Source organism: Linepithema humile, chromosome 2 (genome assembly GCF_040581485.1).
Source record: "Linepithema humile isolate Giens D197 chromosome 2, Lhum_UNIL_v1.0, whole genome shotgun sequence".
Classification (NCBI taxonomy): domain Eukaryota; kingdom Metazoa; phylum Arthropoda; class Insecta; order Hymenoptera; family Formicidae; genus Linepithema; species Linepithema humile.
In genome coordinates, this window is record NC_090129.1 from 26,158,562 (window position 1) to 26,171,758 (window position 13,197).

A 13,197-nucleotide genomic window follows, 5' to 3' on the forward strand; every position below is an offset into this window, starting at 1 on the left:
AGCTCTGCGAGGAAAATTACGCAGGTTCTTGCAATGGCAATATTAATCACTGTGAAGTTGATCTCTGTGTAATAAAAATCACTTTTTCGCTCTAATAATCTTGCGAATATATAGAACTACTTATTTATTTTATATTACTGGCAAAATTAAGGAATTTTAGATAGAAAGAGGCATATATATATATAACAGATTTTATTTGCAGTGTCTACAATTTATAATGTGTAAAATTTATGCAGTAATAAAATAAGTGGTGCAAAATTTGAGAGATTACAATGATACGATATACATATATATATACATAAAACGATTATAAAAATATGTATAATTATTATCGTACATAATTCTGAATGGTATCTCAGTATTGTACATTTTACTTTACAAAGTTGGAAAACTTGATACAATTTATGCAAACTGAAATTTTATTTGAGAAATGAATGGAGTTACTTTTCCATCGTAACAATTTATATTTTTATCTTTATAGATTCTTAATATGTGTGTGTATGCGTGTTGACCACTTAAATACAAAGGAAAAAAACATAAATTATATATAAGTAAATATTTAAATGAGTAATTGCTTAGAAAGTAGAGAGCTTTTAGACATCGAATTCTCGGCAACGAACGTAAATTCGATTACATCGAAGATAAATTCAAAGATAAGTATGTTTACGTATTTTCTTAAAAATAGTAATTTTTTGTATAATAACTCGAAAATAAAAAATAGTCACAGCTCATCTTACATCTCACAATAAAGATTTTATTTTAAGTGTATATTTGTGATGTTTCGTTTATGTTCATATCACATTTTACCGGGTTTTTTACTCTGATCTCTTACTCTTGATGTATCATATATATAATTATATATATATAAAGCTTTGACGGATACAATAGGCAAATCGTATTTTCTTTTTTTAACAATTATTCAAAAATTCGTTGAGTTCTGCTCGAAGAACATAAAATCCTGAAACATCGAAGAGGATTAGCTGTATGTTATATTGACATTTAGACTTCAAATTAATCGTTTATATTAATATACACTTTACTTTCGAAATTTCTTTTTTGTAACTTTTTTGCAATATTTACGTGCAATATTTACGTGCAATATTTCTCTTTCGTGATTTATATTTTTTCTCTTTCTAATTCAATGATATTTTGTTTTAGTGGCAATACTCACTATTAGAAGACATGCACCCAGTAACACGGCCTTGATTTTCACGTCGAGATCGCGTGGGAAGTTAATGCCGAACTTATCGGAAACAGTGAAGAACTCCCGAGTGAATCCACTCCACTGCTTTTGGATAATGCCAACACGATGCTTCTCGTCCATGGAAGTGATCTGAAAGTTTAATAATTAACAAGTGATTCTCTAAGTGATTCTAAAGCTCTTTCATGCACCAGTAGACATTCACTAGTAAAATACTCGCCAAGTTTGGCAGATATCGTTTATTATTGAATCTTGCAACTCGGTTTCAAGAATTCTAAAATTTTCAAACTTAATGCAAAGACGAATTCGAAGAAAATCTGTTCGAAAAAAATTGATAGAATTATATAAAGTTATGCGTTATATATTTATATTATATTGCTATCAATAATTATTATTTTTTATTAATAGAAATAAGGATTAAAACTTAAACATTTTTCATCAGATTATAAGATGTTAAAAGGCACGAATTTTAAAATATTACCTTAAATACTACTTCAATACAAAAACGAATGAGCGGTCCCTTTATCTTTAATACTGGTTGGCCGGATGCGTCACGAATGTTGAATATTGGTCGCCAAAGACTCCATTCTTGAGTAATACTGCCCAACAGAGTATTTCCGGAATAGACTTCTAAGACCTATAAAAGGTAATGTTATTTATTTACGGATTAAAAACTAATTATAAAAAATTATTTATTTTTTTATTAATCACTTGAGTAATTAAAATATAATTTGTTAATAATTTAAAGTTTATTTGAAGTTCTTGCATAAAAATTGTAATGTAGACATATTCAATCAAAATTAATCAAAAGTTGCTAGACAAATTCGAATAGTAACAAGTTTTGCGATTATCTAATAATTATTAAAGATACTATTAATGTTTAATACCGATATGTCGTCCAGGCATTTTTTACCCGTAAATAAATTATTTTCCGCAATGGACGTTGAATGAAGAATCAACGTTGTTTCTCTTCATAGCGTATTGATCGGATCTTTCGACGACGCGAGCAAACTTTCGTCAAAGGTAAACCTGACAGATGGTCAGCACGTGTGAAGAAACTTTGGCAGACAAGATACAGAACAGGCCAGTGATTCTCATCTTACACTATAAGATCTCATTGTTAAACTTATATAATTATTTTTTATATCATCTTAATACTGATCAAAATTAAACGTCTAATTTTAAAGTTTTCTCAGAAAATGTACAAGATTGAAAAGTTTTTTCTGATCTCTGAACCCCTGTAAGAAATGGGGATAATAGACATGATCGACAAAATCTCAAGGCGGAAACTACCTGCAGGTAACAAGGGCAGCAGCAGCTGTCGAATCTAAAAGGCCGAACCATACGAAGAATCTCTTGTTGGTTTCGGTCATAGACGCTGAATTCGCAGGAGCGGTATTTGCCCAAGCACAATCGCGAGCAGATATCCGATTCCTCGGCCACATAGTATACCATCTCTCCTCTGTTGTCCGTGACAGCATATTTGTTTTTAGTCTCCCACCCGGTAAAAGCTGCAAAAATACAACAAAGCATTGTTAAAAAGGAAAAATGTACGATACGGTAATTCTCCATAAATATATTTTTTTAAATATATCAAATATAACATTACGCAACAATTGTATATCAAATAGCGTATAATTATTTTGTATCATTCAAGTAATTCAAGTATTTCTCTATATTAATTACGATTTTTAATTGCAGAGCTATATGTATTTATCACAGTACAAATATATAAATGGAGACTGTGTCACAGATGTTGTTATCGCGCGAAGTAAACACGGCTCCGTTTAGTCGCGGGAAGTCATCGTAAATCACGTTCTCGAGAGTTTTGCGGACATCTTGAACACATACACACTCGTGCATGCTCTCGCAAAGAGAGGAGTTATATTTTTATCTCTCGGCAAAGCAGAGTGCTCACCTTGAAGCAACTCAATTTTCTGGTCCACGAAAAGGTAATCAAGGTTGATAAGGGATTCCAAGCCGGGTGGATATGTCGTACTCAGCGGCAGCCAACCACCTGAAAATTCGTAACGTTATAAAGTTTGAATTTTTTACATCTAAAGAATGTAAATATTCATATTGTCCTAACAAAAAATTAATTACAACAGTTTGATGAGTTAAAGAGTTTAAATATCAGCGATGTCGTCAGATAAATTCATAGTTTATATTAATAAAGTTAATCGTTTTTAATTAATGTTAAAGCGATAGGCGCGTAATAAATCGAGGAGTACGCGTTTGCAAGAAAGATCCTGCACCTTTTTTCTTCCTCTGTGAGAAATCTGGTGTAGCCCTTTTTCTTCGGATTGCAATATCGTGCCGCATTTCGGAAGAAAGTTCTTACGTGTCTGCGGATCTGTTCTAACTTTAGTTTCCACGTAGTTTCAAAGTACTCAGATTCCATCGTGCGTGGACGCATCGTATCTCGATACGGTTTACAGACCGTATTTTTATATTACACAACACTGTTATCAATATCAAGTCTAAAATTATCTATCTTTATTATCGAAATTTGTGTTTAATCGATTGCGTTTAATCTCCGTTCTCGGAGATCTCAGTTATCGTTATCGTAACTTTAGAACACATGTTGTTAAAAATTGTTATTTATAATAATTTAGTGTGAAATAATATTATCTATTTAAAACTCGCTGATTCAGTTTCAACCATAAATTCAGAGGTATTTGTTTGAAATTCCCACTTTTATTATATGCTCTCAATTAATATTGCGAGCATAATTTTCCTTTACAAAATTTAGCGAATTATGTGGAGCGGTAAACTGAACATTAATAAATTATCTGTTTAACGATTTCTCGTAATTATCTGTTTGATTAGAGATTTGATGAACAATAATTAATTAAATTATTTATTTGATGAATAATAATTAAATAAATTTCACTAGTAATTATTTGTTTAATCAGCGATTCAGTCAGCTCATTAAGTTTTGAAATTTGTAATTAAAATTTTCACCATTGTTAATGTTTCTTTCTCAGCTCTTATCACTTTTCAAATTCTTATTTAATATTTTTTTATCATTAAGGTTCCTTTCTCAACTCAGTTCTAGCCACTTTTCGAAATTCTGATCACTGTTATTTACTATCCTTATTCGTGACTATTAAGCTCACGAAAACAAACGTTGATTTGAGGTCCGAGACGTCTTCGAGCAATATCACGAGTCATCACAATTATTCCATAGCATCCTCCATCCACGCCAAGGCAAGGCAGATTAAATGTTATTTATATTTTTCCCCTCATTCACTCCAATACAAATATTTTCATTTTTCCTCGTTTATCGTCCACGAGATAAATACGAAAAACAGCTCATAATCGAAGCGATGATACATTTTTCCAAATATCTCTCTAGTCCATGCTCTCCCACTCAAGAACTTTTATAATCACATTAATTGTTAACCGTATTTTATTTTATCACAGATTTCACAACTAAAGAGATACGAGACAAGCAACACACTGGTGGAATCGGATAATTACACTGCGCGATATCAGCTTCTCAGAACATTTCACATTCTACAAACGCGACGATATTATCTCGTTATCGTAAATCTTAAGGATGGAGAAACAACGATACACGATTCAGTTTCGGCTAAAAGTCGCAAGACTCGACGTCGTTATATAGACGTGAATGATAACGGCGAACAGCGACCGCTGAATAGATGATACGTGGGCATCAACGGTTATTATCTACTTTATACTGATCGTTCGTGGCAAACGGTAACCCACAACTATCATGGGACACGCAGGTTTGTAAGTTATCCTTCTGCAAAGGTCGTATAATGAAAACACGATAGTATGGTATTGAATTCGAATTTCCTGCGATGTGCCACTTTTATTACACACGATAGCAGCAATATCTAGATTATAATTGCCGGTAAAGAACGTAGATGTAGTAATTAAACAGTGGTACACGTGTGTGTGTGTGACACGTAATTGTAAAATAGATAGCACATTTAAAACACTCAACAATATATTGAGCAATCGTACGCGTTTTATAACGTGTAATGAAAAATATATATTAAATTATATTTCAAATAATAATTAAATATAATTTTTAGAGTTATCATCTGTATAAACTCACACATGTATCGAATGACATCTGTTTACAAAACGATATTGTATTCATGCAGAAAATGCCGCGGACAAATTTAACAGCTGTAGTTTGACAGCTGTAGTTTGACAGCTGGCGATAAAACTTTGTTACAAAATATTGTATTTTGTAGCGCGAAAAATATAGCTCGATATATTTGAGAATAAAAATGTTTTTTTCGATATTAATGCAAAATTATAATTATTATGTATAAAATTATCTTTTCTCATGTTTATCGCATCAGTGAAATTTAGTCCTAAGTGATAAAAATTGCTTAACGATCACGCAAGCTTCTTATTATTTATAGCGTATCGCGATAAATACCTAATGTTCTTTAGTGTTTAAAAACTTTTACATCTCATATATTTTGATCTCTGTTAGCCGGCTAATGATCTTAAAAGCGCGCCGAGAAATGCTAATCCCACTAAGTGAACTCTGTATGCAATGGCCCCGGGGAATTGTCAGGTCAACTAAATTTCCTTCTTTCTTATCTAGATTCAAGTCGACTACAAGAAAAGACCAGAGAAATGCGGTAATCAGGCTGAATTAACTACCGCCACCGTGGCCGACCCATTAGCAAATTAAGTAGATTTTTATTATCTTATTTATACCTCAGTTGAAGTAATAACAAAGAATTTTATCTGACCAAAATTAATTGCTTGATTATTAAAAAGCGATACATGTCTTTTCGGTGATTATTAACAAATGCTGTTGTGGCGCTTTTCTGTTGCAATTTACGGAAAGATAATATAAAATGCATTTGTAAATTTAGTCCTTCTTAAAATTACTTGTGTTTCTTACGAAATCAGGATTTTAGAGCTATTTTTCTGTCAAAATGGCCAATTTGAGGTCATTTACATCCGCGCGTGTTAAAATGAAATCAACGAGAGACGATTTTAATTAAATGTGTTGGTTTTTTGTATTAATTAGAATGACCAGATGTCAGAAGAATCTTTACCTTTTTATCTTTTCAAAAAAGATTTTATCTTTTCAAAGGTTCTCACCTGGTGGCAATATAGTTTGATTTGGTTGCGGCGGTGCTGTTGCGACCATCGGCTGCATTCCCGGCTCCGGCGGCGTGGGATACAATCCGGGATACTTTTGGGCGCACATTCTTCTCCTTCCGGTTTTATCCTTGTCCCTCCTACAAAGCAAAGCAAAGGAGGGCTTTTAGGTCGGGCTGGACAGACTTTCAATGGATTTTGTCAAGCGAGAAAATCGTAAAAATTAAGGTCGATACGAACCAAAGTTTCTTTTCAACTTTACAGACTATTTTAATCGAAATGTTCAAATTAATTTATACAAAATCAGAAATTGTATTTTCCCCTGATTTTGGAATTCAATAAGTTTGAAAACTTAAGTAGTTTTGTCTTCGTGATCACGATTATTATTATGACGATTTATGCAATTATAAATAGAAAGTAATAATCTAAATAAAAATAAGATAGAGAAGTGCATATAATATATTCGCATCTCTTCTACCGACGGAGAGAGTATCGGAGGGTAGAAGTATTAGTTCTCGAGCAAGTCGACTGATGACGGAAACTGCTTGCTCACGCACGGTATAATATCTGCTTGCTCGCGCGTACGTATAATACTGTTTATGTTGTTGAAATTGTTGGGTCATCGTCCTCGCGCGTATCACCGCGCGGTATTCGTCTCGTAAAGTTCATTGTAACGCATGTGCAAGTAATATGCATACATGCATACATGTATGTGAGAAATAAGACCTCGCGTCGCTGATAATACTTTCTCTCTTCTCATTGATAATTATCCTTTGTTCTGGAATCTCCGCCTAAATAATATTGCAGTCAGAGAATGATCAAATGACACTTGATCTCCTCGATCATTCGCGGAAGTCTCGACATCGTGGATGCAATGATCTTTTTATCTCAAAAATTAGAATTTGAAATTTGTTTCGAGGTTGCTCGAAACATTTTCACGCATCAATTAGTTACGAGTTTACACTTCAAAAGAAATTATCAGCTTGTATTATTCAGCATTGTATTACTCAGCAAGATTAGTTCACTTTAAGAAAAATATCACACATTACCTGTTAAGGAATTTAAGATAACCAACTTTTAAAATATTTATAAATAAACACAACGCGATAGCTGCATCACGCGACAACTGATTAGGAATTATACTGTATAAAGAGGATTAAATTCCGTAATATGTTTACTCCAATTAATTCGTCACTGTTTGTTGCTTGAGATATCCAGTTCACATTATATTTATGTTAATAATTAAAACGATTGTATGTACACGAACAAATGAGATTAAATGGAATATTTCATAACGCGGTCGAAGCGAGAAAAACCGATATGTATAAAAATATCTCTTCTCTTCTATTTGAGACGTTATTTTTGCACTGGAATTATAACGGAATTCCATTGCATCTCGCGAGCCGTCAGAGCAAGACGAAATCACCGGCAGTTTACGTCACTGGACGTGCTGCTCCACGTGGGCATTATATCGGATCGTACCACTTTTTAACAGCCTTGAATGAAGGTTTTCTGAAGTCCGACTGACGGTTTTCTCGTACGTGCGTTTCGAATGGCCTCGAATATTTTTCCCAGCTTCAAATATTTATTTAAGGTGTCACAAGCACCGCAGTCAGTTAGATATCTAATCTAACGTCATAGTCAATATCTGTTTTGCTGACTACCAGAGTTATCCAGTTTTCGAAGGTTTCTTCGGAGAATTATCTTAAAGATAAAAAATTCCAACTATGAAATTCTAAAAACAGAGATTATGATATTATATATTCAGATTATGATAAAAATTCTGCATTATAGATTCTAATTTTTAATTTGAATTCTTACAATTCTGCAAGCTTGTAATAATTTACTATAAATATAAAGCTCTCTCGTGCCGGAAGATTGCTCTGCATACATCTAATACTAGTCAAGGATAACAAATCAGAGACAATGCTCTTCATTTTGTTCCCTATAAAGCACTATTTAAACGAACGCTTTTATCGCCGTATTGACGCATGAGACACATGTCTCACTCGGCACGCAATGCGAGTCGAGATACAAGCTGCAAATATCGAAAAACCATTCGATTCGAACAGCGAAATTCGTGACTCATGCTCTTTTTTAAAAATGAAACTATCCGGTCGTTTCGTTGTCAATCTGCTCCTAAAAATCGCCTTTAACTTTTTCCCGAGAAAATCGTCCTTCGATCGATTGTCAAGCGTGACCCCGTAAACTATTACCTCAGCCACTCACTATCAATGAATGAACGCTTCGATAATGTCCTCGCGCGTATCTGTAATTGGAATCCGCGGAAAAGAAAGAGAGAGAGAGAGATACGAATCGCAATTGTGCACCGGAAATGGGAATTCGCTCAACCTACTAAACGCGTTGAAACGTAAAAAAAGAAAAAAGATTGGTCACAAACCTTGTGACAATCAATGAAATCTATGTTAAAGGTGATTTTTTTTTTTCAATCGTTTATCTAACATTTATATTTTAAACATCAGTACAATTCGATGCCTGCAAATCTGCTATGGAACAGTTCTTTACGTTTGATTGCACAACCACAGATTCTTGCGATTGTTTATTCAAAGATTTTACTTAAAACTTTATTATATAAATACAGCGTTTAAATTAATAGCCTTCTACAAATTTTTAGAAGTAGATTCTAAATGATTTATCACAAGACTCTATATTTGAAGCAAAATTTCTCGTTTTAGCGTGTCTCTGAAGAGACATCACTCTCGATACTTTCAACGTGTATGTAATTTTCAACGTCACACACGTATGAATAAAGAGAAAAGTCCCAAAGCAAGCAAGCGTCTCGATCTCTCATCGACACACAGTGGTTGAGCAAAATGTGTGATGCATTGCTCAGTTATGTACACTTTCATCGGTGGTGATGTCATCCGTTCCTCACGTGTGTAAGGGGAGAGACTGCGTTGCGCATACCGCAAGGTCGTGGAACCACGGCCGGTCGCGTAACCAAATTCTTTTTTTTTTCCTATTGCAGAGAATTACTTACATTTTCAAATATACATTGCAATGTTTCTTCACTCGTAGAGAATTTGCACTACCGTCTTGGTTTTCGTTCTATTCTAGAATCTCGAAGCTAATCACTTTCTTATCAATTCTTACCTTTGCCATGTCATTTTGGAATTTTCATTATCATATACGATATGTTGAACGACAAAATATGAATGAGCAAACATTTGTGAACGGAAGTGTCTGATGCGTCACGTTCTATTATCTTAATGTCACAATTATTCCAAGTGACCTGATTCGATATTTCGAGAAATAACGTTGTTCTCGTAAAAAAAAAAGGGGGGAAAAAAAACCGGCGACGATGGAAAATGTCACATGCGCAATGCAAAGTGGCGCAAGCTGAAATCACACGTGCTCGTTTTGCCGTGTTGCAGCATAGAAATCATCCTATATACACACATTCACAGGCACCCAAGAACTATGATACGATAGGCGTGATGGTAACGCGCATACTTCCGGTTTTTCTAAAAGGAAAAGAAAAGAAGATAGAGCGATAGGAAGCGCGATGTTCTTTCAAACGCCTTTTTAACGTATTTATAATTATGGTTGGTATTTATACCGGTAACTGTGATGTTACGGAATCGAAGCTTGTGAGCTGACTGATAGAAACAGTTTATTGCAACAATGCACTGACGTCATCTCAATTTGCATAACTTTACGAATTCAAATGTCAGATGATTTACGAAGTAATGGTTCTCAAATCTGATTTTACAGCATGACAGATTTTATGTTAAATTTAAGAACTCAGAAAATCTCTATATAAAAGAAATTGAAGCTATTCATTAAAATTGCAATTAAAAGTTGCAATTAAAATTACAATCAAAGTTGCAAACTCTTGTAACATTTTATATGTATATCTATAACTCAAAATTTAATAAACATTCGTCACATTAATTCAAAAGTGCTATAATGTTAGTGTAGAATCGGGTGCATTAATACTGTCTAGTTCACTTACAACAAATAAGTTCAAGTTTTTCAGTATTATTTTAAAAAATATATATACTTTCTCGTTTATATAATTGCATGGTTTAATCGTTTCATGCTCCCAAAAAATAAAAAAAAACCAATGAAATTGTGATGATATCGTGAAATACTTTTACGAATGCAGCCGTACGCCACTGATGCATCGGATGATACACCGCTTGCGCGAGAGGTGCGTGTGATTAGAAGAGTATAAGTTTACATACTTATAGAAGAAAAAACGGGCACGGCAGTGGCGATGGCAGCGTCGAAAACGGACCCCTGGTTCTTCGCCGGCGGAACGAACTAACGGGGCAATCGCAGTGAAACAACGGGAAATATAGCGATTCTCGATTCCGTGGCGCCGCGTTCCCCAACTCGGTGCGATTAATTTTTCCTTGAGCTATTTTTAAACTTCCAATTCGCAACAATTCTCATGCGGCGACTCAGAGAACCTTTCTTATGCCCGTTTCCACCAATGTAGATTAATTTTAATCTCGGTTCAACTTCCTCTTCATCTTTTTCTAGTTCTAAGAATTAAAAAAAGATGAAGAATAAGTTGAACCGAGATTAAAGTTAATCTACGTTGATGGAACCCGGCATTATATATTCATTTTGTCGCATCTAAAACCAAACAGACGAATAAAAGAGAGAGTTTAGAATAGAGTTCAAAAAGAAAGAAAAGAATATATTCAAGAAAAAAATATAAGATTCAAGAAAAATATTCAAGAAAAAAATATAAGATGTAAATAGCGCAATTAAAATAAACAAATATAATTGAAATTTGTTTTTCTTTTTTTTGTTCTTTTTTGATAGCGCAAGATCGCCTTATCACACGACCGATGATCGCGGAAATAATTTGTCAGCGCACATTCGTCATCGAGAGTAACTCGTAATGCGTAGGAGATGAGTCAGTCAGTCGTGACGATAATGACAGCCGTGCATGCTAAGCGAAAAGAAGTGATCACGTATGGTCCATGATTAAGCTAAAAATATAACGGTCTATGCCTAAATTTATCAAAGCAGAACATCTAATATGTGAAGTCTTGTCTTTTATTTGTATCTTAAAGATTTACGTTTACTTCTATTTTATTTTACATAAATATTTTATTATATTTAATTGTAAGTGAGAATTTAATTTATGAGAATCTTATAATTATTTTATGAAAATTTTCATTTTCTTTAATCGTTATATATTTTAATCACCTTAAAATTGAAATAACTTACATACCACTTTCACAAAGCTCACACAATTCATTTGTTATGCACTCTATATTGCTAGGCAATTAGTCAGTCATCAAAGCCCTCATTGTTAATGTTGCATGCTTGTGGCTCAAGATACTTTAAGCATTTGTCAAATCATTCTGCAATTTTAAATTTTGCATTCTAATTTGAGTTAGGTTAGGTTAGGTAAAATATGCTATTTATATAAAATATAAAATTAATACACATTTTCAGCATATACATTGATATATATTCTACAAATATATGACATATTTTGCAACTTGCTATTTATAAATATTTATAAATATTTATCAGCTCCAAAACTTACTGCACGTTTTTATTGCTTTTACTCGTCTATTGTTTGGATATTATCAATGAGCATTGACTCGTTTAAAATTCTTATTCAGAGTTGGAATGCATTGTATACTGTTTACACTTGGCGTAACCCCGGTTAAGAACATAACCATACGCACGTGAACTTCGCCACTCTACATATGTATATGTCAGTATCGTACTTTGCACACACTAATACAACGAGATGTAACTTACTCAGTTGTTCTTCGCGAGTTAGCAAGGTCGTGGATAGCGCTGTCTACCAGATAAGAAAGAGTGACACACGTATCCGGTGGCGAAGGGAGGCTCCTCGCATTCGTTTCCCTCGATTCTACGGAGATGCTTGATCTGTTGTTTCTACGTGCACTCTTTTGCACATGGATTGAAATTGATGCACCTTCGACCTTTCGAAAGCAAAAGAAACAAAGACGCGAGTATCGAAAATACAACTAAACGTTCTTCTTTTTTATCTACATTCTCTTTTTACATTCTCTCTGCGTCTGAAATGAAATAAATATAGCTCCTCGCGTCTGGAAAAGAGAAATCACGAGCGTGGTGAATACAGCTGAAAAAAAAACAAATGTCGATCTATTCAGTCATCACTTTCAATGGAAATGCAATCAGTTGACTTGATCGAATCGACCAATCCGCTTGCGCTGCATTGAAAATGCATCTTGAAGCTTGAGCTATTAAAGTGAGTGAACCACACATAATTCATCTCACTTACAAACAATATTATATTTACAAAGCGATTAGCCTCTCTCGTCCAATATAATTTGAAATAAGTTTGAAAGATAATTACAGTATCTTTTATAAATCATTTTTAAGTGCATCGATAGATTTTGGAGATCATTTTAAATATATATTTCCATATTCATCTAGATAGACTCAACCTTGAAGCATTTATGACAATTAGCGTGCTTTATTAGTTAATTTCATGTTTGAAACATGACGTATCATCGTTTTTTCAAAAAAGAAACAATTAACTAACCTCATAGTCTAGAAGATATGCTTTGGAAAGTTCGTGAAAACCTCGATTGCGATTAAAATTACCTGTAAAAAAAATAAAAAATTTTATAATAGAAAATACGAATTACAAAATATCATACAAACTATCTCCTGCAAGACTAAATTTTATACCTTGTAAAAAAAGGAGAATAAAAAGATGAAGGAAAGGACAATCGCGTTTTAATAAAAGCAGAGAGAAACCTCGTGTTTATGACGTCTAGTGTGCGCACAGTCGATGACTTTTCCGCGTGATGTGACGTTCGTTCGAAGAAAAGCCTAGCGACGGCGCTGATAAAATGGCGGCGTCGCGCACGTCAGATCAGGATGAGGATTGCGGAGGGCAGGGGGGT

At 33.8% G+C, this 13,197-nt stretch overlaps 1 protein-coding gene and 2 long non-coding RNA genes across 10 annotated transcripts; 2 read left to right on the forward strand and 1 right to left on the reverse strand.

Annotated features, from left to right (window-relative positions):
• Window positions 1–177: 177 nt before the first annotated feature.
• Window positions 178–13,105, reverse strand: LOC105667739 (phospholipid scramblase 1). Of its 8 annotated transcripts, none has more exons than XM_067349660.1 (9): window positions 12,980–13,105; window positions 12,056–12,892; window positions 11,514–11,646; window positions 6,302–6,441; window positions 3,120–3,218; window positions 2,495–2,712; window positions 1,683–1,838; window positions 1,172–1,333; window positions 178–958 (listed from the first exon to the last, which is right to left on the reverse strand). In XM_067349660.1, the coding sequence occupies exons 4-9, from the start codon at window positions 6,408–6,410 to the stop codon at window positions 920–922; spliced, it is 783 nt and encodes a 260-aa protein (XP_067205761.1). In that variant the 5' UTR covers window positions 6,411–6,441; window positions 11,514–11,646; window positions 12,056–12,892; window positions 12,980–13,105; the 3' UTR covers window positions 178–919. The 8 variants fall into 8 exon arrangements, with proteins under 8 accessions (XP_067205761.1, XP_012215139.1, XP_067205764.1 ...); XM_012359716.2 differs by lacking the exon at window positions 11,514–11,646 and having other exon boundaries at window positions 12,056–12,243; window positions 12,831–12,892; window positions 12,980–13,048; XM_067349662.1 differs by lacking the exons at window positions 178–958; window positions 1,172–1,333 and adding exons at window positions 1,361–1,518; window positions 10,510–10,906 and having other exon boundaries at window positions 11,510–11,646.
• Window positions 2,620–3,679, forward strand: LOC136997984 (uncharacterized). Its single transcript, XR_010888558.1, has 2 exons — window positions 2,620–2,761; window positions 2,903–3,679. It is a non-coding gene; the product is annotated as an uncharacterized lncRNA (long non-coding RNA).
• On the forward strand, window positions 4,812–7,646 carry LOC105667742 (uncharacterized). The gene is made up of 3 exons (XR_001099973.2): window positions 4,812–4,953; window positions 5,793–5,882; window positions 6,294–7,646. It is a non-coding gene; the product is annotated as an uncharacterized lncRNA (long non-coding RNA).
• Window positions 13,106–13,197: the final 92 nt, after the last annotated feature.